At 55.9% G+C, this 27,453-nt stretch overlaps 2 protein-coding genes across 6 annotated transcripts; both read right to left on the bottom strand.

The window, feature by feature from the left end:
• Positions 1-4,580: 4,580 nt before the first annotated feature.
• Positions 4,581-14,576, bottom strand: NFATC2IP (nuclear factor of activated T cells 2 interacting protein). Its single transcript, XM_059415057.1, has 8 exons — positions 14,146-14,576; positions 13,490-13,562; positions 10,990-11,107; positions 10,180-10,260; positions 9,905-10,091; positions 8,706-8,850; positions 8,479-8,588; positions 4,581-6,656 (listed from the first exon to the last, which is right to left on the bottom strand). The coding sequence occupies exons 1-8, from the start codon at positions 14,536-14,538 to the stop codon at positions 6,498-6,500; spliced, it is 1,266 nt and encodes a 421-aa protein (XP_059271040.1). The 5' UTR covers positions 14,539-14,576; the 3' UTR covers positions 4,581-6,497.
• Positions 14,577-21,256: 6,680 nt separating this feature from the next.
• Positions 21,257-26,716, bottom strand: CD19 (CD19 molecule). 5 transcript variants are annotated; one of them, XM_059415052.1, is made up of 15 exons: positions 26,574-26,715; positions 26,077-26,331; positions 25,590-25,793; positions 25,166-25,480; positions 24,285-24,395; positions 24,003-24,051; positions 23,655-23,743; positions 23,136-23,249; positions 22,898-23,002; positions 22,740-22,808; positions 22,574-22,633; positions 22,421-22,477; positions 21,783-21,875; positions 21,574-21,681; positions 21,257-21,437 (listed from the first exon to the last, which is right to left on the bottom strand). In XM_059415052.1, exons 1-14 carry the CDS (start codon positions 26,659-26,661, stop codon positions 21,584-21,586), a joined length of 1,707 nt encoding a protein of 568 aa, XP_059271035.1. In that variant the 5' UTR covers positions 26,662-26,715; the 3' UTR covers positions 21,257-21,437; positions 21,574-21,583. The 5 variants fall into 5 exon arrangements, with proteins under 5 accessions (XP_059271035.1, XP_059271036.1, XP_059271037.1 ...); XM_059415053.1 differs by having other exon boundaries at positions 24,285-24,392; positions 26,574-26,714; XM_059415054.1 differs by having other exon boundaries at positions 25,166-25,459; positions 26,574-26,714.
• Positions 26,717-27,453: the final 737 nt, after the last annotated feature.

Here is a 27,453-nt window from a genome sequence, read left to right as displayed (position 1 = left end):
GGCCGGCCCCGTCCCTGTGCGGCCGGCCCCGTCCCTGTGCGGCCGGCCCCGTCCCGTGCGACCGGCCCCGTCCCTGTGCGGCCGGCCCCGTCCCTGTGCGGCCGGCCCCGTCCCTGTGCGGCCGGCCCCGTCCCTGTGCGGCCGGCCCCCCGAGCTGACCGCGCGCCACCGAGCTTCCCCGGGGACGCGGAAGGCTCCCGGACCCTGCGGTGCGCCTCACCTCCAGCCGAGACCGAAGCCCTGGCGCCCTCTGGGGGTCTCCTCCGGGATTCTCCTGGCTGCGGGTGTAGACTCCGAGACCCCAGACGCGAGCCCTGGCACCAAAGAATAGCTTGGGGTGGTCCTTGAGTGCCCCCCAGCTCCGGTCTCCAAGCTACAGTCGGAACCGTACACTCCAGCTGCGATGAATACGCTTCCGGGGCGCCCGGGGGGCTCAGCGGGTTAAAGCCTCTGCCTTCGGCTCCGGTCGTGATCCCGGGGTCCTGGGATCGAGCCCCGCCATGGGGCTCCCTGCTCTGCGGAGAAGCCTGCTTCTCCCTCTCCCTTTTCTGCTCCCCCTGCCTGTGCTCTCGCCCCCTCAAGTAAATAAGCAAAATCCTTTTTCAAAAAGATTTTTTTAAGAGACTTTTTTAAAGGATTTTATTTATTTGAGGGGCTCCTGGGTGGCTCAGTGGGTTAAACCTCTGCCTTCGCCTCGATTCATGACCTCGGAGTGCTGGGATCAACCCCGAACGGGGCTCTCTGCTTAGCCTGCTTCCCCGTCTCTCACTCTGCCAGCCTCTCTGCCTACTTGTGATCTCTCTCTTTCTGTCAAATAAATAAATAGTCTTTAAAAAGAAAAATAATTTCACTTAAAAAATTTATTTATTTGAGGGGCGCCTGGGTGGCTCAGTGGGTTAAAGCCTCTGCCTTCCGCTCAGGTCATGATCCCAGGGTCCTCGGATCGAGCCCCGCATCGCGCTCTCTGCTCCTCAGGGAGCCTGCTTCCTCCTCTCTCTCTGCCTGCCTCTCTGCCTACTTGTGATCTCTGTCTGTCAAATAAATAAAATCTTTAAAAATTTTTTATTTATTTGAAAGAGAGCTACCCAGCACGAGCGACGGGGGTGGGGGATAGCAGGAGAAGCAGGTTCCCCACCACCAGGGTGTCCCATGTACGACATGATTCCAGGACCCTGGGATCATGACCTGAGCTGAAAGCAGACGTTTGACTGAGCCACCCAGGTGCCCAAAAGACCTCTCTTCCAAGCAGATTTCTAAACCCTTCTACTGAAATTACTGAGTCGCATGGGGAGAGCATGGGGTCCCCAAGAGGTCTTATCAGAAGCCATTTAAGTCATGAATACCCCCTCATTGGCATCACCCCAGAAGATATTTCATGTTTGATAAACTTGAGCCTGGCCTTCCCCGAGGGTCTAAGGGAAGGAGGCCGAGAACTTCAGATCACAGTCTAGTCCCTGAATTTCCTCAACAAAAGATTACTGAGCATCTACTATGTGACTGGCATTATGCCAGGTGTCAGGCAAAGCAGATTTAGTCCCTACCCTCAGGAGGCTTATCTGGAGACGGATGTCCATACACATGTAAAATAGCACCTGTGAAAAAGAAAACACAAGCTACAGTCTGAGAAAATATTTGCAAAGTTGTGGCTCAGTCGTTAAGCATCTGCCTTGGGCTCAGGTCTTGCCAGGGCCCTGGAATCAAGCCCGGCATCAGGGTTCCTGTTCATGGAGAAGCCTGCTTCTCCCTCTCCCCCTGCTTGTGTTTCTTCTCTCGCAAATAAAAATAAAATCTTAAAAACAAAAAAAAATAAAAAGATAAAAAAGAAATATGGGCAGCACCTGGGTGGCTCAGTTGTTAAGGGTCTGCCTCTGCCCGAGTCATGATCTCAGGGTCCTAGGATAAGCCCCACCGCAGCCTCCTGGCCAGCAGGGGGTCTTCTTCTCCCTCTGCTCCTACCCCCCCCCCCCCCCCCCGCCGCTCAGACACACACACTCTCTCTCTCTCAAATAAATAAATCTTTAAAAAATAAAAATAAACTCAGACTTGCATTTGAGAAGATCCCTTTGGGTGCACTGTACTTGGATGACCTGACCTGTCAGGCACTGGACTAGGCTGCGGGCAGCAGCTTGCTCCAGGGTGGGATGGAGAGGGGGAAGGGAGCCGCTCATCTGGGGCAGCTGAGTTGGGTGGGCGATGGGGCAGATATGGGGGTTAAGAGGCATCTGACACCAAGCTGGGGATTCTGGAGAACAAGATCACAGTATTTGTTTCCAAGGAGCTTACAGTCTAGCAGGGGAGGCAGAGACCAATGCATGGAAGAGTGTGCTAAGCCAGCCCCTGGTCCCGGGCTGAGCTGGGACGCACACAAGAGAACATGACCAGTGCCACGGGGGGACCTCACAGAAGGAATGACAAGGGTCGGGAGACGGGAAGCTGTGAAGCTATCGGGAAAAAACAACTGCACCTTGTGGTCAGCGACCTGATCGCAACACCTGGGAGCTCGTTGGAAATGCAGCGTCTCGGGCCCCATGGCTTAATGCTAACCACACGTGTGCATTTCACAAGCTCCCGGGCTCAAGGGTTCAAGTATGAGAAGCGCTGCTCTCATCATAGGTCAGGCGCACCCGGTCTTCCATCTGGCTCTGCATTGGGTGCCAGTGAGGTCTGGGGCGGCTTCACTGCTCTGAACTTCCTTTTCTCTTCTGGGGAATGGGAGTAATACCACCACCGACCTTGCAGGCGCTTGAAGGATGAATGAGATCATGAAAAGTACCGAGGTTGGTGATATGGCACCGAGTGTGCCCACTCTAGCTTTGAAAGTTTGTTTCTAATTAGGAGAGATTTGTTTGTTTGCTCTGTTTTGTTTTGTTTTCAGGAGAGTTTAAAAAGACCACCCAGTGAGGCTCCTGGCTGGCTCAGTCCATGGAGCATGCGACTCTTGATCTTGGGCTGTGAATTCAAGCCCCACATTGCGTGTAGAGAAGACTTAAAAATAAACTCTTTGGAAGGGCGCCCGGGTGGCCCAGTTGGCTAAGTGTCTGCTTTTGGCTCAGGTCATAATCTCTGGATCAGGCTCCCTGCTCAGTGAGAAGTCTGCTTCTCCTTCTCCCTCTGTCTGCAACCCTGACCCCAGCTTGTGCACTCTCTCTCAAATAATAAAATCTTTAAAAATAAATAAAAATTAAAAACGAAATAAAAAAGACCACCTGCCAAGTGATCCTTTGATCAAAAGGATGAATAATTTTCTCATCATAGAAGACACACAAATTCTTTCACAATGAGTGGTCTCAGGGCGCCTGAGTGGCTCAGTGGGTTAAAGCCTCTGCCTTAAGCTCAGGACATGATCTCAGGGTCCTGGGATCGAGCCCCACATCGGACTCTCTGCTCAGCGGGGAGCCTGCTTCCTCCTCTCTCTCTGCCTGCCTCTCTGCCTGCTTGTGATCTCTATTTAATAAATAAAATCTTTTAAAATAAATAAATAAAAATAAAATGAGTGGTTTCTAGGGGTGCCTGGGTGGCTCAGTCGGTTAAGCGCCTGCCTTCGGCTCAAGTCATGATCCCAGGGTCCTGGTATCAAGTTCTGGATTGGGTTCCCTACTCAGCCAGGAGCCTGCTTCTCCCTGTCCCTCTCCCCCTGCTTGTGCTCTCTTGCTCTCTCTGCCAAATAAATAAATAAAATCATTAAAAAATAAAAAATAGGGACGCTTGTGTGGCTCAATCAGTTAAGCAGCTGCCTTTGGCTCAGGTCACGATCCCAAGGTCCCAGGATCAAGTCCCACATAGGGCTCCTTGCTCAGCGGGGAGCCTGCTTCGCTCTCTGCCTCTGCCTGCTTATGCTGCCTCTCTCTCTGACAAATAAATATATAAAATCTTTTTTTTTATAATTTTTTTTAAATTTAAATTTTAAATTTTTAAAATAATAATATTAAAAAAATAAATAAAATGAGTTGTATTTCTCATCTCCTCCTGAGCCTAAGTGCTGGGGAAGAAGAAACTGGAATCTTCTAGCACTGGAGGTCCAGTCACTTTGGTCAGCAATCTGGCAGGTACCGAAGAAAGAGCAGACAGGGGCAAGCAGTCAGTGACTGGCGATTCCACTCCTGGATAGAAACCTGAGCAAACTGTGGGGTCTCTACAATATGGCTTGCAATAGACACAGCCTGGGGCTAGAAATCCTCAAAGAGCACTGATTTTACACAAGATGGAATGTCCCCTTCCCGTGAAAGCCTGGAGGTCAGCAGTGCGGGGCTGGTGGGACCTGGGCTCCTTCTCTCCTTGTCCTGTCCCACGTGGCTTCCTTTCCCAAGATCACCTCCTGTCAGCAGCAGGAAGAAACCAAAGGAGAGGGGTTCGCGCTTGGCCACTTTTGGAAACACCCTGTGAGGCGCATCCCTCCCCGACTTCTACCCACGAGGCCAATTTGGCACCCGGCCACGACACAGACTGCCAGGAGCTGTTCTCACCGGGGGTCCCGTGACTCTGGAAGGAGGAGGCATGGAGGCAAGGGGACAACTTATGGTCTCAGTCAGTGGGGCCACAGCAGGGGTCCCACGAGGGCCACAAAGACAGAAATCCTCAAGTAGACACAAGGGGAGTATACTCCCGTTTATTGGCTAAGACTGAATACACATTTTTAATGTGTCCAAACATTAATGGATATAAAAGATCCTGAAAAAAAAAACATGAAAGTTATACCATATTGTGGATTATTTAAATGTCATACAGGCTTCTTTCTGTTTTTCTCATATTATAAGGTCAAAGGAATGTTGTATTCCAACGAAAGGTTTTAGAAAGTGACATACTTTTGCCAAAATTATACCACGTATCAGTGGACTATTGATGGCTTTATTAGTAGACAGCACTTGAGAAGACTGGCTCATTTTGGGGTGAAAACAAAACTTGGATCTCACATGTGAAGGTGAAACCAAACGGTTTAAAAGTACCACTCAATATTCAGCAACTAGTGCAGCCCGGAATCGACCAAGGAGAACCCCTGGCTCATCATGCAGGAGACAATGCCAGCCAACGTGCACACTGGGCTTTACTGACTGGACTTCAGCCCTAGCTCGCGGCCTAAAGGTTAAAGGACAAGCTGACAAGCTCACGGCAGGAAACATAAACCATCTAAACTACTTTTAAATAAGAAAACAAAAAGCAACAAATGAGAGCACAAAACAGTTCCCACTCCTACATTAAAATGGAGTGTTTCTGCCTGGTGAAGGGCACCCCCTAAATAACCAGACACGAGTGCCGTCCTGAGCGCTATTTGCACCCATCAGGGCAGTGCACAGAAAGCGATCCCCAAAGGGGAAGAAATCCTCCCCAGTAACTGGCGATCAGATGAATGGACACTGAAACACGCCACGACCTTCCACCCACCAGACTGGCAACAACGAGAAAGCAGGACGGCAACAAGTCCTGGTGGGGACCCCCCAGGGGACGCTCAATGACCAACAGGAAGAAAACTTCGGTAGAACCATAGGAAATTCACCAGTCTGACTTGTCCTCCCGTGCCCGGCGGCTATGCTGGAGAACGTTCCAAGCAAGCATGGAAGGGACCCACGGAAGATGTCATCGTGGCTTTGTTCACGAGCCCGGGAGCTGGAGGCACCCAGCTCTCTGCCCCTTGAAGAACGTGTGGGACTCTGCGGAGCGGTCCCAGCACCGAAGCGCACGGAGGAGCGACATGTGTTGAACAAGAGAAGAAACAGCCCAAGGTCTGCAGCAGAGTGAGACCACGTGTCGCAGAAGTATATCCCCCCACGTGACAGCACATCTGACAAGGATACATTCATGTTCAAAGTGCAACGGGCGCTCGGCGCGACAGGAAAACAGGGAAGACCGCGCCCCACGCCCGGAGAAGCCTTTCGTGGATGAGCACCCCGACAGCCACACAGAAAAGCTCGGATGTGCTCTATTGTGCCTTTAACAACGCGTGTGCGTCAGGAAGTCTGGCTCTCAGGGGTGCCGGGGCGAGGAAGACATTCGAGGCTGAGAATCCACACTGTCGTAGAGAAGGGTGACCCGCCATCCGCCCTGCTTGTGTGACGGTCTGTGTGAGCCGGCTCAGTCCCCCACGGAGCACGCGTGTGCCTCGAGCCAGCTTCACCCGAACCCGCTGAGGGCCGCTGTGGGTCTCAGGCAGGCAGAAATCCCAGGCCTGGAATCCGCACCCCCGCACCCCCACTTGCTCTAAAATGGAGCGGTTTCGTACAACAGACGTTTTGAGAAAGGAAAGGCTGGGGGTGAGGAACACATTCTCTGGGTCCCGGGGGCTGCCAATGCAAAAGACCACGCAGATGGAGTCACAGTTCCCCCAGGGTGGCAACAACCACCACTTAGCTAACCAGGGAACTGCAGGCTTGAAACCGGGGTCAATGGAGGGGGAAGGGCACTGCTCAATTTCGCATCAGCTTAAGGATAAACCCATATAGGGCCAAAAGGGGCAGCTGTTCTCCCCAAGTCCAGGTAGGGCCTCCAAATAGGGAGGGGGGCTTTCAGCCCCAGACCTCGATGAGGTCCCCGGATTCCATACCCAGATCAGCAGGCAACTCCTTGCCTGAAAGCTTTGTCCCATCAAAGAAGAAGGAGAGCTTGTGGCCTGAGAGTCCCATGGCCTCCTCGTACCGGGACATGAGGTTCTTGAGAGGAGAGTCCTGGACAGAGAGGGAAAAAATGAAGGTTAATAACTTGAAAAGAGGGGGCGGCACCTAGCGGGCTGTCGGGAGAGCACGCGACTCCTGATCTTGGGGTCGTGAGTTTGAGCTTACACTGGGTGTAGAGATTACTTAAAAACAAAGCTTAAGGGGTGCCTGGGTGGCTCAGTGGGTTAAGCCTCTGCCTTCGGCTCGGGTCATGATCTCAAGGTCCTGGGATCGAGCCCCACTCGGGCTCTTGGCTCAGCAGGGACCCTGATTCCTCTCTCTCTGCCTGCCTCTCTGCCTACTTGTGATCTCTGTCAAATAAATAAATAAAATCTTTAAAAAACAATAACAAAGCTTAAGGGGGCGCCTGGGTGGGTCAGTAGGTTAAGTGTCTGACTCCTGGGTCTCGGCCCAGGTCGTAGGATCGAGCCCCGTATCAGGCTCCATCCTTGGCGCGGAGTCGGCTTGTCCGTGTCCCTCTCCCCCAACCCTGCCCCTCTCTGTATCAAATAAACAAATCTTTTTTTTTTTTAATTTTTAGGGGCGCTTGGGTGGCTCAGTGGGTTGAACCTCTGCCTTGGGCTCAGGTCATGATCTCAGGGTCTGGGATCGAGCCCCTCATCGGGCTCTCTGCTCGGTGGGGAGCCTGCTTCCCCCTCTCTGCCTGCTTCTCTGCCTACTTGTGATCTCTCTCTGTCAAAACAAATAAATAAAATCTTAAAAAAAATTTTTTTTTAAATACAATAAAATCTTATTTAAAAAAAAGAATTTGAACGGAGGGGCTGAGAACTTGTAGAGTCGGACAGAGGACTCGGGACAGGGAGACCACAAGGGGAAGGCGAGTGGACAAAGAAGCCAGCACAGCTGGGCTCCTCTCTAGGGGACTGGGCCACGGAGCCCAAGGCTCAGGATGTGGGCTCTGGGTCAGGCAGGTTCTGCAAGCCCCCAGTTCCTCACATCCCAGTGCGGCATCTGTCTCCCGACGCAGCCAGCCCAGACCACAACACGGAGTGAGGACGATCTGAGCTGGAGACCAGGCTCTCCCACTCTACTGATGCCTGACCCTGGGCAAGTGTTACAGATCCTCTGTGGTCCCAAGCCCCGGTGAGTGCGAGAGGGACCTTATTTGGAAACAGGGTCTTTGCAGATGTAACCGGGTGAAAGGGAGGCACACACTCGGTGAGGGCGGGCCCCAGCGACTGATGTCCTTGCAAGAAGACGCACGCGCAGAGACACACAGGGACCACACTACGTGACCACAGAGGCAGAGACCAGGGTGATTCAGCGGCAGGCCACCCCCAGAAACCAGGAAGGGTTCTGCCTGGGGTCTCTGGGGGAGTGTGGGCCTGCGACACCTCGGTGTCTGACTCCAGCTCTCCAGGCCAAGAGAATACATTTGGGTAAGCCACCTAGCCTGGGACATTCTGTGACACAAGCCTAGGAAACCAACACTACAAGTCGCCCCCCTTCTCAGGACACGCGTCCCTGCTAGCTAAAGGCAGGTAACAACAGCAGTTTCCATCTAACTTGGCTATGCAACTCACCAAGGCCCTGACCGTGGATTCTCTCTAGCATGGGGACTGTCGCTTAGAAGCCTGGCAGTTACTCTGACGGGTTTCACGGTCACAAGGGGCCTTTCCGTTTTACGCAGGAGGAGTCAGGAGACCAGAGCAAAGGTTCCTGGCACAGTGGGGGAGAGAAGCTGAACAGCGGGCTTTTTGCCAGGCTCCAGGATGGGCGGGACCCCAGAGGGAAGCCCCCTGTGTTAACTGATGGGAGGGACAGGAGGACAGAGGGCCGGGGAGAGGCACGCACAGCCAGGCCTCCCACTCACCGGAGACAGCGCGACTTCCAGCGTCTGGTGTTTCTCCTTTCCCTGCACCCGCAGCTGGAGCACTTGGGACATCTGTGAGGTCTCGGGCGAACTTGCTAGCACCACGCAGTCTGCGGGGAGGAGGATCAGGAAGCCAGGCCTGAGCGGGGCCTGGAAGCCCGGCCAGCTGCATCCCCTCCCTGCGGCGAAGGCCTCCTCCAGGCTCCACCTGCCCGCTTTCCTCTCACCAATGATGTCAGCCACTCCGAGCTTTAGTGTCCTGGGAGTAGCAGTAGGGGACAGCTCTGTCTCTCCAAAGAGCAAGAGGATCCTGCTTGGGGACACCCCGAGACGGGTGGCCATGTGGTCCACCACACGCTGTAGGGGCTCCGACTGGGGAGGGGACAAGAAGCAGAGGAGGCCACCTCCTGACATGCCCTGCCGCACCCCCCACTCCGACATGTCCCTGGCCCTTGCTACTGGCTGAGCTCCTCAGCGGCGAGCGCCACAGACTTCCCTGGAGAAGCACAGGATAAAGCCGTGTCTGTATGGGGCTGGAGAAGGGAAAAGGACAATGGCGCAGACCACAGCAAAGCGGACCTCGTGCGCCCCTGCGACGGACCGCTCTGGACAGGTCCCCAGCTCTCGCAGCCCGGGGCGGCTACGTCTGCCTCGGTAAGAAAAGCCAGGAAACCACTCATGGTGCAAGCGGTGGCAATGAGCTCTTTTTAAAAGCATTCTGCAGGGGTGCCCGGGTGGCTCAGTCAGTGAGGGGGTCTGCCTTCAGCTCGGGTCATGATCCATCCGGGGTTCTGGGATTGGGCTCCCTGCTCTCTGAGGATCTGCTTCTCCTCCTGCCCCTCCCCTGGCCCATACAACAGCACACGCACTCTCTCTCCCTCCCAAGTAATAAAATCTTTCATAACAAATAAATAAAGGCCTTCTACATCTGCAGGGCGGCCGAACAAAGATGCGCTTCTAAAGCCACGGGCTGCGTGTTTGTGCCGTCTGGTTTAGCTGCTTCCGAAGCGTGGTTATGGCTCAACCAATGGTCGCTTCTGTGACCACCGTTGTTCCGGCACCGGGCTCATCGCTACAAACACGGTCCTCTCACCGGGGAGCAGGGGGAGCTCCGAATGAATGAGTGACACCCGTGTGGGGAAGGCTGCCATCGAAGCAAGTGCTCATGGGGAGCACGGGGTCCGAGGGAAGGGAGGGGGGGGCTAGCAGCCAAGCCTCTCGGGATGCTTGGAGCACTGAAGGATGGGTGGGCGGCCTGCCGGAGAAGGGAGGGTGAGGAAAAGACCCCCGGGATAAAGGGAAGAGCGAAGCGAAGGCACGGGCCTGGGGGGCCTGGAGGGGACACTGTCCCCCCGTGCCCACCCACCGCGCTCGCTCCACCTACAGCTCGGGGGAACCTTCTCCCACAGGCCCTCCAGACACTTGCCATTCTGACGGGCAGTCTGACCACATCAGCCCGGCACCGGATTTTCATCGGGAAGAGTCGGGGGCTCTCCGGAAGGGTGGGACCCTCCACCAGGACCACCTCGTCCTCCTGGTGCTGGTGATCCTGGTCCTGGCGCTGCTTGGGACTCAGGCAGGACCGGAGATCTTGGAGGCGCTTGCTCACCTCCCTGGGGTGCGGAAAGGACTCTGGGTCAGGCAGGGGCGGCCCCCGCCAGACTCTCCTTCTCTAGCCCAGCGAGCCCCTGCCCTTGGCACCTTAACTTCTGGAGTGCCCGCGTATGCTTTCTGCTTTTGGTCCGTGGCAGAGGTGAAGGCAAAGGAGAGGTGTCTTGAACCCTGCCAAGAGAAGAGAGGGCTGGGCGGAGGAAGAGGAGGGGACCCCACCCCAGCAGCCCCCCTCATGAGCTATGGACCGCTGTGGAGCAAGAGCGGGAGAGCTCGACCCAAAAGGGAGCATCTTCTAGCAACATCATCCTGTGGACAGGGGGAGGTAACGTCAGGAAGATCTGAACCCTCGTTTCTGTACTTCCATGACCTAAATATTGGCAAGGAAAAGGCCTAACACTCATTCCTTCCTTCATTTGTTCATTTATGGATTTTAAATGCCCAACATTTCAGGTAAGTCACTTCCCAGGTGAGGACCTGGTAACATCCAATGGACACCAAGAACTTACTACATGCCAAGTGTTAATCTACGCGAAAATTTTGACACAGGTGCCACCATTATCCCCATTTTCTAGAAAAGGGACGTGAACCACAGAGCTAGTTAAGGAGACAGGCAGCCGGGCTTGAAGCACAAGGGCCATCCCCAGAGCCACACCTGTCAGAAGCCAGGATGCTACATTCCACTCCCAGGGGCGGTCCCGAGGGCCCAGCGCTCCTCCCAAGACCCTCATTCCTCACCTGGGCCCGCAGGCTCCCTCCGCTCCCTGCACCCCTTCTCCTTCCCTTCCAGGAGCCCCCCAGGATCCCGCCCACCTCAGCCCAGCCCTGGGCTCCCTTTCTGCTGGGGGAGGAGGCGGGGGGGGGGGCGAGGGGGGGCGGGCAGTGCCCCGTGTCACTCACAGAAACACCTCCTTTGTCTTCTCTTCTGCATCCTTACTCCTGAGCTTCTTCTTCCAGGGAGACTCTGGACACGGGGCCTCCTCAGCATGGGGACTGCTGGAATCTGCCATATCCGTCTCTGGGGACAGAGAAGGAAGCGGACGAGGTCAAGGAAGGGAGGGCAGCAAGAGGCCAAGCAGAGGCAGGCCGGAGGCTTCAGAGATCCCAGGAAAGGAGGAGACCGAGGCGCCCCAACAGGCGCACGCGCGCACACACACACACGCAGTAGCGCTGGGGAAGTGCTCGAAGGGCGTGAGTCCCAGGGGAATGCCTGCCGCCGAGAAAAGCACGAGCCGGAGTCTGGCAGAGCGGAAGCTCTGAGTCGCGCTCTAAGGCAGGAGCCCGTGTGGTGAGGGTGGACAGTCCCAGTGGGACCCGCTCCAGCGAAGCCACCGTTCACTTACTCTCTTCTCACTTTTTTGATCAGCTGCACCCACAAGTACAAAATAAACACACCCTAGGAAACACGTATTTACCTAGTGCGCATGCACTCCTTATGACACGTGTATGTACTACTTAGTTATGTGATAAAACAAACTTCAAACCAGATGCTGGCATTGTTTTTAAAAAATGGTCCTCTTGGGGGACCCGGGTGGCTCAGTTAGTTAAGCGTCTGCCTTCGGCTCAGGTCATGATCCCGGGGATCCTGGGATTGAGTTCCACATTGGGCTCCCTGGTCAGCAAGGAGTCTGCTTCTCCCTCTGCCTCTGTGTGCTCTCTCTCTCAAATAAATAAATCTTCAAACAAACGAACAAAGGTTCCTCTTATGTCCTTCCTGTACTTGATTGGATGGGCAGAGCAAGACTATGGGGTAGGAGGTGGCGGGGCACAGAGAGAGCAGGAAGCAGAGGTAGGTGCAGGTCCTCTGAGCCCGTATTTCTCAAATTTCCTCCATGTGGGCATCACTATCGCATCGTGCCATCCATACCTCTATAATGTTGAAGACCTTTTTTAAATCCCTCACTGTAACTAGGATTTCTTGTAATGGGAAACTAGAGATTTATTTTAGAACACAGAGGCTCTTTCCCATCTTGTTAGCCACCCACAAAGGATCATCACTAACCACAAAAATACATATAAAGGGGCGCCTGGGTGGCTCAGTGGGTTAAGCCGCTGCCTTCGGCTCAGGTCATGATCTCAGGGTCCTGGGATCGAGTCCCGCATCGGGCTCTCTGCTCAGCAGGGAGCCTGCTTCCTTCTCTCTCTCTCTGCCTGCCTCTCAGTGTACTTGTAATTTCTCTCTGTCAAATAAATAAATAAATAAAAATCTAAAAAAAAAAAAAAAAATACATATAAATACTGCAAAAACAAAGCAAGATCAAAACAAAGTCCGAGATCAGTGGTTCTCGACTAGAGGCAATTTCTCCTCCCAGGGGACATGTGGCAATGTCTCAAGACAATTTCTGTTGTCACAGTGAGGGGGAGAGGGGGTTGGAGCGTGTGATACTGGCCTCTGGCGGGTAGAGGTCAGGATGCTGCCAAACCTCCCACAATGCCCAGGACAGCGCCACACAAAGAACGGCTCCGTCCAAATGTCAGCGGTGCCGAGGCGGAGACACCCTGTCCTCGATCAATGTGGCAGCTGCTAGAGACCCGAGATTCCGCCTTTCTGACAAGCTCCTGGGAGATCCCCAGCACTACTAGGCCTCCATGTGGGGCAAGGGCAGAGGGACCCTTGGACCTGTACACTCCAGGTACCGCCCAAAAGCATCAATGTAGCCCAAGAGAGGGCTCTCGACGCATTCTCTTTGATTAACTCTCACCAAAATCCTTTGACATGGACCCACTGTTCTCCCCATCTTCCTGACGACAAAACGGAAGCACTGAGAGAGGAGCCTGCCCAAGGCCACACAGCTAGCTACCAGAGGGTAGAGCTGAGATTCAAACCCAGGCCAGCTGGTTCCGAAATCAGCTCCTGATCATCCTACCATGCTTGCTCATGGTGTAGACGTCTTGGTCCAAGGTGTGCATTTGCCCACTGGATCACTTCCTTTTCAAACTTGATTTGCCTTTGGGTGGTTTGCAAAAGCCACCTCACTGGGGGAGGACCAAGGCTGGCAGCCCTGATAAGATTCAAAGAACCCCACGCTGGCTCCAGAATGTTCCCAAGGAACCTGTTGCCGATGTACCCAGATGTTACAGATTCTCAACAGCTCCTCCTCCCCCGCCCCCCAGGATTGCAGAATCAGAATCTTTGGAGATGGCCTAGAAATCTGTAGATTAGCACACTCTTGCGCCCATCGGCTGGGGGTTAGGGCGGTTTGGCAGCGTTCCCTTCGCCTCCTGGTTACGCTCCATCTGGATTCGGGACTGGAGCTTTGCTCTGGGTAGGATGCAGGAGTCAGCCCTCCCGTCCCCGTCCTCTGGGCCTCAGGGAAAATGGGCCACAGGGTTGTAAACTCCAGGAATCTTCCTCAGAGACGCCAGCACTAGGCTCCTCTCCCCGGAAGCCGGCGCGTACCTTCCTCGGCCTCCGGGGGACAGAGTTTCAGGAGGGACTGGTGATCTGGGATGAGATGAAGGCTGCTTTCCACCTGTAAAGACAAAAGGGCCTCAGTCCCCGAGAAAGGGAAAGCGAGCGGACTCTTTCCTCCGTCCAGCCCGCGAGTCCAAGTCCTCTCGGGCTCTGGGGGGGGTAGGAGCCCAGCCTGCCCAAGGTCCAGAGCGGAGAGCCCTTCCGACTACACGCCTCTCCCCCAGACCTTCCGAGGACGCAAGCTTCGTTCTTTCACCGCTCACTAGGCTGCTGGCCATGCCCCCGCCTCGAAGTGCTGGGAAGTCCCCGACCCCCGCGCACCCCACCCTGCGGTCCCCAAGCTCCTCCTCCTCCTGGACCCTCCGCCGCGGGCCCCCATCTCCCGACCCGACCCGAGGGGTTGGGCCGGCCCCCCTCGGAAGCATCCGGGGTCCCGGCGCCGAAGCCGCGCTCGCTGCTCCCAACACTCCCGCTCCCGGAACCCCAAATCCCCCAAACCTGTCCACCAGCCCTGCGGCCCCGGCCCCGGCCCCACCCGCGGCTCCTCCCGTTCGTCCGCCCAGGCCGGCCCCAGAAGCCCGACCGCGGCGGCTCCCAGCCCCAGCCCCAGCCCCAGCCCGCGCCCCCGGGCCCCGCGGCACCTTCCCCGAGTACACCGGGACGGCCGGTGCCTCCCCCGGACCCAGCAGCCGCCGCCGCCGCCGCCTGACCGGTGCCCGCGCGGCTCCGGCGGGCGGCGCGTCCGCCCCGTCGCTGTCGCTGTCGCTGTCGCCGTCGTCCCGGCGGGCGGCCGGCCCTGAGGGCCCCGCGGGAGGGACCTCGACCGAGTCCAGCGCGCCGCGCGCCGCCGCGACCTCCACGACCTCCTCATCGCTGTCGCTGACCAAGTCCACAAACTCCGCGTCCAGCGTGCGCGGGGCGGAAGGTCGCGGGACGCGAGGACGCCGCCCCCGGCCGCCCCGGGACCCGCGAGCAACTCGCCCGGCACTGCCGCCCCGAGGCCGGCGGCCCCGTCTCCTCACCGGCTCCGCCATGGCACACACCCGCCGCCCACAGCCGCCCGCCTCTCGACGCCTCGGCCGGCCCCCTCCCGCGACTTCCGCCCGTCATTGGGTGAACCTGCTGCTACTCAACGCCTCTCCCCGCCCACAGCCCCTGGCTTCCCCTCCCCGCCTTCTCATTGGTCGCCGCTCCCGCCCATCAAGTATCCACCACTAAAACCAAGGCGCCAAAGATTCCAACCAACCTCGGCGCAATCAGCCTGGGTTTCGATTCGTTCCAGCTCACCCATTGGCCGGCTGCCTCCCTCTTGACCGGCCCACTCCGTTCCCATTAGAGATCCGGTTGGTGGGGGAGCGGGGCATCCTGGGAATTGTAGTCCTTAGGCCCTCGAAAGCGGCCTCTCGAGTTGCCTTTCTTTTATTTATCGTGTATCATTTTTTAAAAGATTTTATTTACTTATTTGACACAGAGAGAGAGAGATCACAAGTAGGCAGAGAGACAGGCAGAGAGAGAGGGGGAAGCGGGCTCCCTGCCAAGCAGAGAGCCCGATGCGGGGCTCGATTCCTGGATCCTGAGATCATGACCTGAGCCGAAGGCAGAGGCTTTACCCCACTGAGCCCCCCAGGCGCCCTATCGTCTATCATTTTTTAAAAGTATTTTTTACACCCAAATGGGGGCTCAAACCCACAACCCTGAGAAAAGAGTCACCGGCTCTACCAATTGAGCTACTTCTAGAAACCGGCAATAGGAGCCCCTGGGGGGCTCAGTTCCTTAAGCCTCTGACCCTTGACCTCAGCTCAGGTCTTGATCTTGGGGTCTTGATCTTGGGGCGGTGGGCTCCCCAGTGGAAGCTCCCCCGAACATGGAAAACCCACGGTGGAATTAGGCTTTAGCTCTCTGGGATATCCTCGTGCAGTGTTCACCGCCACTAGGTTGGGGGCTAATCCACTAACCGCCATCCCCAACCGCAGGTGCAGAATCCACACGGAACACACCCCGGCCCAGCACTCCAACCCCACTCAACTCTGAAAAGCCTTCCACGTCACACAGAGCCTCCCTCGCCCCCAGCGCCTACTGACCAGCCTCACACGCACTGTCAACCCAACCTGCGCCCACCGTGGACACCGGAGCACCACCCGCCTCGCAAACAACACCTGGACGGGCAAATCCAGAAGAAAACTAAGAGGCTTAGTTTTAGTTGAAAAGAAAGGGTGTGACTTCCCCCTCTCCCTGCTTTTGTTTTTTTCTTGGTCCTTTCCAAATGTATGTAAATCTCTACTGTGGTTAAGTCAGCCTCTAGGAATTCTCATAACTCAGGAGCTGGTAGTCATCTTTTTGAAATGCAAGCCTTTTGGGAGGCTTTTGGGGGCCTTGCTACTAGATGTGGATCCACCTCTGGTCATAAATAAGCAAGAAGCTTGTTTCTCCCCCAGAGAGAAGCCCAGGGCCATGATAAAGTTAGCGTGAACTCTGCGGGACAAACTGTGTTGCCAAATCCCCATACTGGAGGCCTAGTTATTGTTTACCTTGGAAAGAAGATAGGGTTTTTGAAATTTTATGTTGAAAACAGGTTAAGGGGGCACCTGGGTGGCTCAGTGGGTTAAAGCCTCTGCCTTCAGCTCAGGTCATGATCTCAGGGTCCTGGGATCGAGCCCCACATCGGTTCTCTGCTCAGCAGGGAGCCTGCTTCCTCCTCTCTCTCTGCGTGCATCTCTGTGATCTCTGTCAAATAAATAAATAAAATCTTTAAAAAAAAAAAAAGAAAAGAAAAGAAAACAGGTTAAGGGGTTGTACCTGCTTTGGCTACCTGTAGAATTCCTTGTGTGAAACTGAAGGGAAAAAGTCGTATTCACAATGAAGTTGGGGGACACCTGGGTGGCCCAATGGGTAGAGCATGTGACTCTTTTTTTTTTTTTTAAGATTTTATTTATTAATTTGACAGAGAGAAATCACAAGTAGACAGAGAGGCAGCCAGAGAGAGAGAGAGGGAAGCAGGCTCTCTGCCGAGCAGAGAGGCCGATGCTGGACTCGATCCCAGGACTCTGAGATCATGACCAGAGCCGAAGGCAGCGGCTTAACCCACTGAGCCACCCAGGCGCCCCGAGCATGTGACTCTTAATTTCAGTGTCCTGAGTTCAAGCCCCACCTTGGTGGTAGAGCTGGACGTGGAGCCACGAGAGGGTGGTCAAGGAAGAATTCTTGAGATGTTTTCAGTGCAAAAAGGTGATTTTTATTGTAACCCGGGACCAAGACCGGTGGGCGGAAAGAGCAGCACTTATGGCTGTAGGAAGCTGGTGGCTTATACTTAGTGCTCAAGGGAGAGGGGACATGCAGGGAATATGAAATCATAAATGACTTCTTCAAATATATATTTTTAAAAGATTTTATTTAGTTATCCTAGAGAGAGGAAAGGAGAGCGTGTGGGGTGGGGGTACAGAGGAAGAGGGAGAGAATCTCAAGCTGCCTCCTCACCAAGCACAGAGCCCCGCTGGGAACCCACACGGGGCTCAGTCCCAGGACCCCGAAATCACCCAAGGAGTAATCAAGAATTGGGTGCGGAACCCACTGAGCCACCCAGACACCCCATGAGTTTTATTCTTCAGGGGAATGCCTGCAATGTGCATCACATTCTGGTTTAATGTTTTCAATAATAAAAACTGTTTTTGTGGGGACGCCTGGGTGGCTCAGTCGGTTAAGTGTCTGCCTTCGGCTCAGGTCGTGATCCCAGGGTCTTGGGATCAAGTCCTGCATCAGGCTCCGTGCTCAACGGGAAAGCCTCCTTCTCCCTCTGCCTGCCGCGCTCACAAACACACACACACACTCTCTCTCTCTCTCTCTCTCTCTCTCTGGCAAATAAAGAAAATCTTTATTAAAAAACCTGTTTCTGTGTCTCTGCTACCTTGGCGGACGTTTTCCGCGTTGGAAGAAGATTTTGTTTTTTCTTTCCATTTCCCAACACATGCACCAACCACACCTCGCGTCTCAGAAGCTACAAAGCCTCCGCACATCTGCTTTATTTGCAACTGCTGCTCATCGCGCACCCCAGCGCGGTGCAGACATGCCCCTTCAACGCTTCACACTTCCTACATCACCTCCAGCTGATGACCCCCGACCCCTCGCCCCACACTTCGCACACAACACGCACACGGCATACGCCCCGTACCAGCGCCTCTCAACACGATGTTCACATCACTTGTACTTCATCCGTCCATCCATCCAGGGCCGCATCCTGGCCACCACGCACAGCCCAGTCCCTCTCCCTTCCCATCACCTAACATCCCCAACACAGGCGCCCCACTCGGTGTAGACGGGGCCCAGCCCTATTGGAAGGGCAGAGCCCCAGCAGATGGCGCTGTGTACCAGGGGACAGAGACCAGTCCCCACCCCGACTCCCACCCCAGACTCCGGTAGAGGGGACCCTAAGGAACTCCCGTCCCGGGAAGCCTTTGGCCACTCTTGGTCGCCAGGCTGAGAGCAGAAAGATTGCACCCAAAATCCTTCTGCCGGCCTTGGGCCCCACCTAAAGGCCGCTGTCAACCATGGAGGCCGGGGGTGGGGGGGTGTGTGCAGGACCTTGGAATGTCCCTCAAGCCTCCTTCTCCAACTTTGCTCAAGAGCTAGAAGTGGTCGGGCCGCTGCCAAAAAGCAGGTCATGTGGACACGGAGAAGCTCTGGATTGTGACTTCGTCCTGGACAAGTCTCTGCCCTGGAAGGAGCCCCAGTCCAAAGGACCTTGGTGCCCTCTGGCTCCTGGCACATAATACTGGCTGCTGGCTGAGTGCTTACTACAGCAGTGTCTAGAGCTTTCCATCTCATTTAAGACTCATTAAGGTAGGTATAATTATTATCCCTATTTTACAGATGTCTGTCTGCACACGGAGAACCTGAGGCACAGCTAGGGAGGGCTGAGCTGGGATTCGAACCCAGGTAGTCTGATCCCAGAGGACTGGACTGGAGCTGGAATACCCCGGCTGCTCAGCTCTGCCCCCGCCCCCTTCCACCACACCTCCCTGGGTGGCCCAGGAGGGGCGCCATCCTCTAGGGGCTTTCCAAGGCGGTCCTCTCTCCTCCTTCCGCACTCCTTTCTGGAGCTCCTGATCGCTGCCACCACCTGGCTGGGTACCAGGGGCACAGAGAAGACCCGGACATGGATTCACCCCCAAGAAGGCAGGATGTTTTCTCCCGGAGTCACCTGTTCAGATGCTTCAGGCCCAGGCAGGAAAGCTAAATGGAACAAAGGAGGTGGATGAAGGGTAATAGGGAATGGCAGGGACTGTGGCAATAGGGAGAGCTTAGAGACGCCTGGGTGCCTCTGTCATTAAGCGCCTGCCTTGGGCTCAGGTCATGATCCCAGGATCCTGGGACGGAGCCCCAGCTCCCTGCTCTGTGCGAAGTCTGCTTCTCCCTCTCCCACTCCCCCTGCTTGTGTTCCCTCTCTTGCTGTGTCTCTGTCAAATAAATAAAATCTTATTTTAAAAATTAAAAAAAATAGGGGCACCTGGGTGGCTCAGTGGTTAAGCCATTGCCTTCAGCTCAGGTCATGATCTCGGGATCCTGGGATGGAGCCCCGCATCAGGCTCTCTGCTCAGCAGGGAGCCTCCTTCCCGCCCCCCCACAACCCCTGCCTGCCTCTCTGCCTACTTGTGATATCTATCTGTCAAATAAATAAATTAAATAAATAAATAAAATCTTAAAAAAATTTTAAAAATAAACAAAATCTAAAAAAAAAAAAGCATCTGCCTTCAGCTCAGGTCATGATCTCAGGGCCCTGGGATTGAGCTCTGCATTGGGCTCTCGGTTTGGCAGGGAGCCTGCTTCTCCCTTAAAAAAAAAAAAAAAAAAAAAATCTTATTTATTTGACAGAATACAAGCAGGGGGAGTTGCAGGCAGAGGCAGAAGCAGAGGCAGGGGCAGAAGCAGGCTCAAGGCGAGAATCCATCAGGGATGCTGGGATCCCAAGAATTGGGGTGTTGTTGTTGTTTTTAGGATTTTATTTATTTGCCAGAGAGAGAAATCGAGAGAGCACAAGAGTACAAGCAGGGGGAGGAGCAGGCAGAGGAAGAAGCAGGCTCCCTGCCAAGCAAGGAGCCCAGTGCAGAGCCTGATGTGGGACTCGATACCAGAACCCTGGAATCATGACCGGAGCTGAAGGCAGATGCTTAACCAACTGAACCACCCAGACATCCCAGGATTGGGGTTTTAAGCCCCACATGGGGACAGAGGTTCAGCGGAGGCCCCAGGAAAGCACAGAATGGAAACCGCACGCCTCGCACAAAGCGAGGAGCTGAGAATGGGCTATCTGTCCTGGGCGCAGAAGACAAGAAAAAAAAAATCCATCCACAGACCTTGGGATACAGTACAGAAGCAAGTCACCCAACAGGGAGCGGATGGGAAAAGCCATGGCAGGAAATCAGAACCCCGAGGTTCACCAAAGCATGGACTTGGATTCCAACCAAACCTCTGGAATGAAGGCCTACTCGGAGATTCGTGAATACAATGGTCAGAAACCTGTGTTGCCTGTAAGATGGTGGCAGAAACCAAAGCAAGCTGGCCCCCAGGGATGGCAGAGGAGCCCAGGGGACTCAGGGGACTCCTGGAGGCAGGAGAAACACAAAGAGGTCAAGAAACCTTCTGGTGGTGAAATGAAACTCACCACCCCATTGTACAGATCCAGCCCATTGTACAGATAATAGTAACCACACCGTGCTCCCTCCCTCATGCTGTTTTATAACTGGGGGTTAAGCAAGTTACCCAACGTCAGTGAGCAATCGAAGTGTTTCACTTCTCTGTGACTCCATCTTCTCAGCTGGAGAATGAGAATAATTTTAGCATCCCTCCCTCATAGGAGTTGCAAAGATAAAATGAGACACGACCTGTAAAGCACTTATTAGAACAACGCCTGGTACGTAATAATAGTGTTAATACGGAGAAAGTTAAGTTTTAAAGGTTCAGAGATAAAGAAGAAAGAGCGGCTCTTGAAAAAAAATGGGACATTATGAAGAAAGAACTGGAGCATTAAGAAAAGGAATTCTGGAGGGGCGCCTGCGTGGCTAAGTCGGTTAAGTGTCGACTCCTGGTTTCAGCTCAGGTCGTGATCTCAGGGTCATGAGATTGAGCCCCACATCAGGCTCTGTGCTCCGTGGGGAGTCCATCTGTCCATTTGCCCCCAAATCCCCACCCCTGCTCATGTTCTCTCTCCCCCTCAAATAAATAAAATCTTAAAAAAAGAAAAAAAAGAGGGGCACCTGGGTGGCTCAGTGGTTTGTGGTTTGAGCCTCTGCCTCCGGCTCAGGTCATGATCCCGGGGTCCTGGGATCAAGCCCTTACAACTAGCGCTGTGAAGCACCAGTCATGTGGCCTCAGACATGACCCTCAGCCGGACATTCATTTTCCCATCTACAAAATTGCAACAAGGGAGGGTGTCAAGACGGAGCATAGGCTCTGGGATTAGATTGTCAAGAATTCGAGTGCGGACCCCAGTGAGGCAAGCCGTGGGCACATTCCTTAGCTTCTCAGCCTCCGACTCTCAGCTCTGAACTAGGTTGTTTATGAAGATAAAATGAGCGAATATACAAGTGAGGGAGACGGGCACAGGTCCAGCCACCGGAGGGAGAAGGCCCCTTTGTACCTACGATGCAGCTCTCCCTCCTCTGCTGGATTCCAGAAGCGGATGCGGGTACAGGCATCCTCCCGGGGGTACAGGCATCCTTCCTTCCCTCCCCTCCCATACAAGGGCGTTACATCAAAGGATCGGAAGAAGTCATTGAGTTTATTGGGGGAGTGCAAGGGGAGCCAAAGTTTCATTGGCACACACACACACACACACACACAGATACACACATCTGAGGCATCGCTGCTCCAGCAGATGACTTGCTCAGGGTCCCAGATTTCAGAATCAGGTATGGATCTCTGGGGCCTAAGGAGGCCCAGGCTATGGAGAAGAAATGGTGACAGGGAGGTTCCAGAAGCCCGCGCCCGGAGCACCCGGCCTTAGGAACCCTTTCCCCTCTCCCACCCCTATTCATCTCCCTTTCTCCCCTTTCCTTAAAGGGCCGTTCCCAGCTCACCTGGAGGGACTCATCTAGTGCTCCAGGTGCCCATATGACCCCCTCCTCTCCAGGCTGGTTCTGGCCCACTGAGATTATCCATGTCCATGTTCTCATAGGAGTCTGCATCTGATTAGGACCAGGAACAGCAGGAATCAACTAGAGCCAGCAGGAGGCTGAGAGGGGGGTGAGACCCAGGGGACAAAGGGGACAGAAGCAGAAACACCCACCTTCCTCATGATTGGGACCAGGCTGGGCCCGAACGGAGCGGACTTGGGGGGTTGTATACAGGATTCCTCTCATATCCTCGTAGGACTGGGAGCCTGCTTGGGCAGGAGAGTTGGAGGCCTAGAGCCAAGCTGGGCTTGGGGAAGGGAGATGCAGCCCAAGACACAGAGGGAATCTGAGGTACAGAGGAAGGTGGAGGACTTGACCCAGGCTGTACTAGGAAGGAGAGAGTAGGGTCGCCGTCAGATTCAGGACCCTTGTTAAGGGTCTGGTCAGATGTGGGTTAGATTAAGATCACAGTCAAGAAGAGAACCTGCAGAGGTCAAAGTCAGAGTCGTGAGGCGGTTGTAGAGACAACTGGGGTCAAGGCTGCAGTTTGTATGGGGCTGGGGTGAGGTGGAGGTCAAAATCCAAGTAGGAATTGCACTGGGACCAGAGCTGATGTTTATAGTTAGGGGTGGGGTAAATACTGGGATCAGGATTGGGGTTGAGGTTAGTGTTAGGAATCGATTCAAGGCCAGAATTACACCAGGAGCCAGAGTCAAGGTCAAGGTTGAGGTTGAGGTTGAACCCGGAGGCGGAGCTGAGCACCAGGTCAACCCAATCTGCCCAAGACAAGATGGTTCCTAGCATTTCTCACCAAGAGAGGTTGCTTCCCTGCTGGGGTCCCAGGCTGACCCATGGGGGCTCAGGAAATCTAGAGAAGAGAGGGAAGTTATTTCTCCTGGCCTCCAGGTCCCCAATACACAACCCCCCACACCCCCCACATTAATGGGACTGTCTTCACACTTGCCTGCCGTCCTGGTGACTGGCTGGGCCAGCTCTTCATCCTCATTCTCGTAAGACTCGGCTGCTGCAGGAAAAAAGAGAACCCCGGGGTCCATTCTTGCGCCTTAGGGGCTCCACAGCCGTCTGCGTCCTCCCAAGCCACCGAGGCCCCCCCAAGAACCCTGATTTACCGCTGGAGAAGGAGTCTGCATCCTCAGGACCCAAGGCTCCCTCCTCAGGGTTCTCATAGCCGCTGCCATCTGGTGGAGAGAGAGAGAGGGGGGTGTCCAGCGAGGGCCCACAGTCCACTGGGGAGCAAGCGGGGGAGCCGCGGGGGTCGCGGTCTTACCCTGGGAGAGTCGATCCTGCCCGCGGTTGGAGTCATTCTCGTAGAACTCGGAGCCCTCCTCGCTGTCCGGCTCCTCGTAGGCCTCCCCTTCCTCCTCTTCTGGGCCTGGGGTCGGGGACGTGAGTGGGAACCGAGTCGCCGCCCCTTGCCTTCAGGCCCCAGCCCGGAATCCCTGCCGCAGCCCGCTCCAACATCCCTCCCGGGAGGACGCCGCCGCCCCCCGCCCCCAATCCATCACCTGCCGGCGGTGGGCTCCGGGACCCGGCCGCTCCAACCCCCGGGACGTCGCTGCGCGGGCTTCCGTAAGCCTGGACGGCGGCTCCCAGGCCTGCAGCCCACCTCAGGGCGCGCCCTGGCCGGAGGAGCGTTGGAGCGGGAGAGAAGCGAGGGGGGCGGTCACGACTAAGGGTCTGCGAGGCTGGGCAGGGCACGGGAAACCCGCTCCAACTGGCCCCTGGACTCTGGGTCCCGGACCCTCGCCCAGAGCGGAGAGGGCGGGATCTGCACCTGGGGGGCGTGGCCTCACTCTCCGGGCTGGGCGGTGCGACCCTCGGGGGGCGGGGCACGGCGCTCTGGGGGCGGGCTCAGGCGCTAGGGGCGGGGCTCGAATCTGGGCGGGACTCCGCGTCCCAGGGGCGGGCTCTTTTCTTCTGAAGGCGGAGCTCCGAGCTCGGGGAGGCCGGGCGCTCCGGGGATTGGAGCGACGAGAAAAGGGGTGGGGCCCTAGCTGGCGGAGAGACCCGGCGGCGCCTCCTACCTGTGCCGGCGGTGGGCGTGGGAAGCGAGAGCACGTTGCCGTACTGATTGTGGGCCCCGCCCCCCGGGGGAGGCGTCACTTTGAAGAACCTGGCGGAGAGAGGGGAGTTGCCCTGTGCGGCCTGGCCCTCGATTGAAACGGAGTCCTGTGCGTTTAGCTCCTCTGTTCTTGCGCAGCCTGCGGGGGCGTCTGGGGTCACCCCCGGGAGGTCTTCACAAGGGAAGGAAGCTTTAGAGCTGGGCTTGGAAGCTTGGGCGGTATTTCAACGGAAAGCAAAGGAAACAGTAAGTGCAGAGCATTGAGCAAAAGTGCAGGAGTGGGGGACTGCGGGGGCGCCGGCGTCATTACCTTCTGGTGGGATCGGTCATTCGCTTTCTTTTCCTCCTGAGTATTAGGGCTGGTGAGAGTTAAGGGGCGTGATCAGAGGAGGCAGGGTGAAGATTGGCGGGGCGCTGGGGAGGTCCCTTGGGTCAATGGAGGGGAGGGGACTTCAAAGTCCAAGGGGCCTGGTAAGTTTGGGGGTCGGTTTGAGGTATGGGATGAGAGAAAGGTGGTTGCTGGAGTAGCGGGTATGAGCTGTGCTGGGGAAGATGGGTAAGTTGGGCAGAGGGGCTGGGGGGCGTGACTGACCTCTTCGAAGTCGAAGAAAGCTCACCAGGGAACCCAGGCAGAAGATCAGGTAAAGTAATGGCACAACAGGGACCTTCCAGCCACCCGTATCCAGCAGCCAGGACCGTACTGCTGGGGAGAAGCAGCTATGAGACGGGGACCCCAGGCTGGCGTATTGGTTCCCAGCCTCAAGACCTCAAAGGGCCAGAAGTCTGGGAGACATGGACAAGACACAGATCCTCAAAATGACAAGCTACAAGGGGAAATGGCCTCCCTCCCTCTGAGGTCAGGGACTGCGCCCCAGAGCCTGAGCTGGGGCCTGGGGCCGTATCTGTGCAACAAACCACGACCATAGTCAGACTCTGTGTTGGGATTCAGGGGAGCGTGATGATAAGCTTCCTGCTGCAGTTGAGGACAGTCATGTGCAAAGTGAAGGTCAGAGTCAAGTTCACAAGATTAAAGGTGGGAAGCAGCAATGTCCTGGAGGGAAGTGTGGAGTCAAAGTCGAGGTTGAGTTTGAGAACTGTCGTTCGGGTAGCATGGGAGGATTGAGTTAAAGGAGACAGAAGGAGCAGCACACTGTGACCAGTCTGATGGCTAGATGGCTGAGGAAAAGGAAGGATACCCAGGTTCCTGGCTTCGGCCCTGTGGGCAGGTGGTAGTGGCTTTCATATATCCAGAGACACCCAAAAGACTACGCTTGGGGAAGATGTCACCTTTGGTTTTGTATACGTTGAGCGGGGACATCAGAGGACAGGAAATGGCCCGGGGTGAGGTGTATGGAGCCTGGAATTGAATCACTATGGCATGGTGGCCTAAGGAGTGGGGTGCCAAGGTTGACCGACTCCCAGTTCTTCCCAGTAGCCCCCACCCAGGTGCCCCACAATTGAGAGAAACTCTACCTGACTGGGCAATGACCTTCAGCTGCATCTCCTTGGTCATGTTGCCGTGGTAACAACGATAGATGCCAGCATCTCGAACAGTGGCCTGGGGCAGCAACAGAACAGCCCCTCCCCTGAGGGTGCCCAGGACCCACATCTCTCTGCCTGGGGCGTCCTCCCTCAGGTTTAAGCTCAGCAAGGAGATGTTATGCTTCTTGGGGCGCACGTGGGTCCAGGAGATGGGGCCTCTGGCCACGGAGGCAGGGGGCACCTCACAGGGCAGCCAGAATGTGGAGCCAGGGGCCACGGTGAGGTCTGGGGCAGGGAGAGCCAAGGCTAGGAAAGTGTCAGCCTTGGGGTCTCCTCCCCACAAACCCTCCAGTTCCCAGTCACCATCCCCCGTCCCTGGAATCCCCACTTCCTAGTCATCCTCCAGGCACCTTACCTTGCTTGAGGCTCTGATTCAGATGGTCCCTGGGCAGGGCACATTCAGGGTCGGTCTCCCAGATCTCAGGGTGGTCTTGGGCCCACACATACAGCTGGGAGCTTGTGGGATAGCCAGAAGGGGGCTTGGGGCCCTCTGAGGACCTGTTCCCCAGGCCGCAGCCTGAGTCATTTAAGGCCGAAGCATTCCACCGGAACACCTCCCCTAGGAAAAGACCCAGAACCAGATACGGACACATCCAGGAGAGGCGAAGACATACAGAGACGCATAAAAGCAGAGACAGAGACGAAGACCCAGAGAGTGAAACACCGAGCAGCTCAGGGCTGAAGTCATGAAGCCACAGGAGCTCTGAGGAGCCACCTCGAACAGCTGCGTGCCTGTCCCTCGGCCCTTTCACACCCTACAAAGCCGGTTTCGACAGCCCGCCCCCATCTACGGCGGGCCTCCCTCTTCTCATCACCCCACCCTGCCCCAGCCCGGACCTCACCACTGCCTGCCACGCTGACTGTCCAGCCAGACTGCCAGGCCTGCTCGGAAGGGGGCCCCAGCTGGCACAGGTAGAAGCCCCCCATCTGGTCGGAGACGTTGAAGACAAGCAGCTGGACGCCCAGGGACCCCTTCTGGATGACCATGTCTTGGGGCCCGTGGCCCAGATCTGACTTAGACCCCTGAAGCCAGGCCTGCTGCTCAGGGGGACCATCTGAGGGACTGTTGAGACATGGTAGCTCAGCTTTGCCTCCCTCTGAGGAGAGAGAGAGGGAGGGAAGAGAGGAAATCTTCACCCTCTTGATTCCTCACAGCAGGTCATTACCCAAGGACTCCACCAGCTGGGAGTGGAGGAGCTCTGAGTCCTCCCAGCCCCTCCCCGAGTCTTACAGATCTCAAAATGAAGGCCTAGAGAGGGCCGGTGACTGGGCCAAGGGCACCCAGCCAGCCCCGCGTTTCCAGCCCCAACTCTCTTCCATCTGTCCCTTCTGGACATACCTTTAGCATTCACCAGCAGTGTTTTCTGGGGCCGGACTCCCTCGGGGGTGAGGAAGAGGAGGAAGAAGAGCAGGAGAGGAGGTGGCATGGCGGCCAGACTCCCCGGGGCACCCAGCTTGGCCGCGCGGGGGATGCTGGGGCAGGCGGGGGCCTGGGGGGGCACTGAAGCATGAGTGCCTGTGGGGGCGGGCGGGCGGGCAGTCCCCTGAGGGAGGAAGGGGTGGTCACACCTTCAGTCCCCTGCTCCATGCACGCCTCCAGACCCACAAAGCTTGTCTCCTCCCTGCCATGCTTGTATTTTCATCCGGACGCTTACCACCGTGTGAAAATGACCTTGGCTGTGTGTCTGCTGGTGCACTTTCTGTTCCTCCCACTCCCACTAGAATGGAAGCCCTTCGGGGCAGAGCCTTGGTCGTGCTCAACGCTGTACACATCATGGCTCTGGGACGGTTCTTGGGGCATCACAGGCACCCAACAAGTATTTGTTGAATTGAGTGGCTGCACCCAGTGGGCCTTCAGGTAGTGGGAGACAGCCCCAGCCAGCGGCTGAGAGCACAAGCCAGGTTGTGTGCTCAGCCGTCCTGAGATGATCAGTGCCCTTTAGTGTCCCACGTCTCTGGGAAGCCTCTGCCTCAGTTATGGAAGGAACACCTTTGGAAGCGGGGAAATCGAGGCCCCCCCAAAGGTCAGGGTGTTGCCTGAGCTCACACAATGAGCTGGTGGTCTAATGAGCACTAGAACTCAGGGGTCTGGACTCTGAAATCTGTGCTTCCACCCTCCCCGGCGCAGTCTCTCTCCTCCTTCCTCCTCTAGCTCTCTCTCTCTCTCTCTCTCTCTCTCTCTCGGCCTGTGTGGATGTTATGTCCATCTTCCACTCCGC

The sequence above is a fragment of the Mustela nigripes genome, chromosome 11, assembly GCF_022355385.1.
Source record: "Mustela nigripes isolate SB6536 chromosome 11, MUSNIG.SB6536, whole genome shotgun sequence".
In the NCBI taxonomy this organism is placed as follows: domain Eukaryota; kingdom Metazoa; phylum Chordata; class Mammalia; order Carnivora; family Mustelidae; genus Mustela; species Mustela nigripes.
Note: the sequence above shows the minus strand (reverse complement) of the source record. Positions and strands in the feature narration are given on the sequence as shown.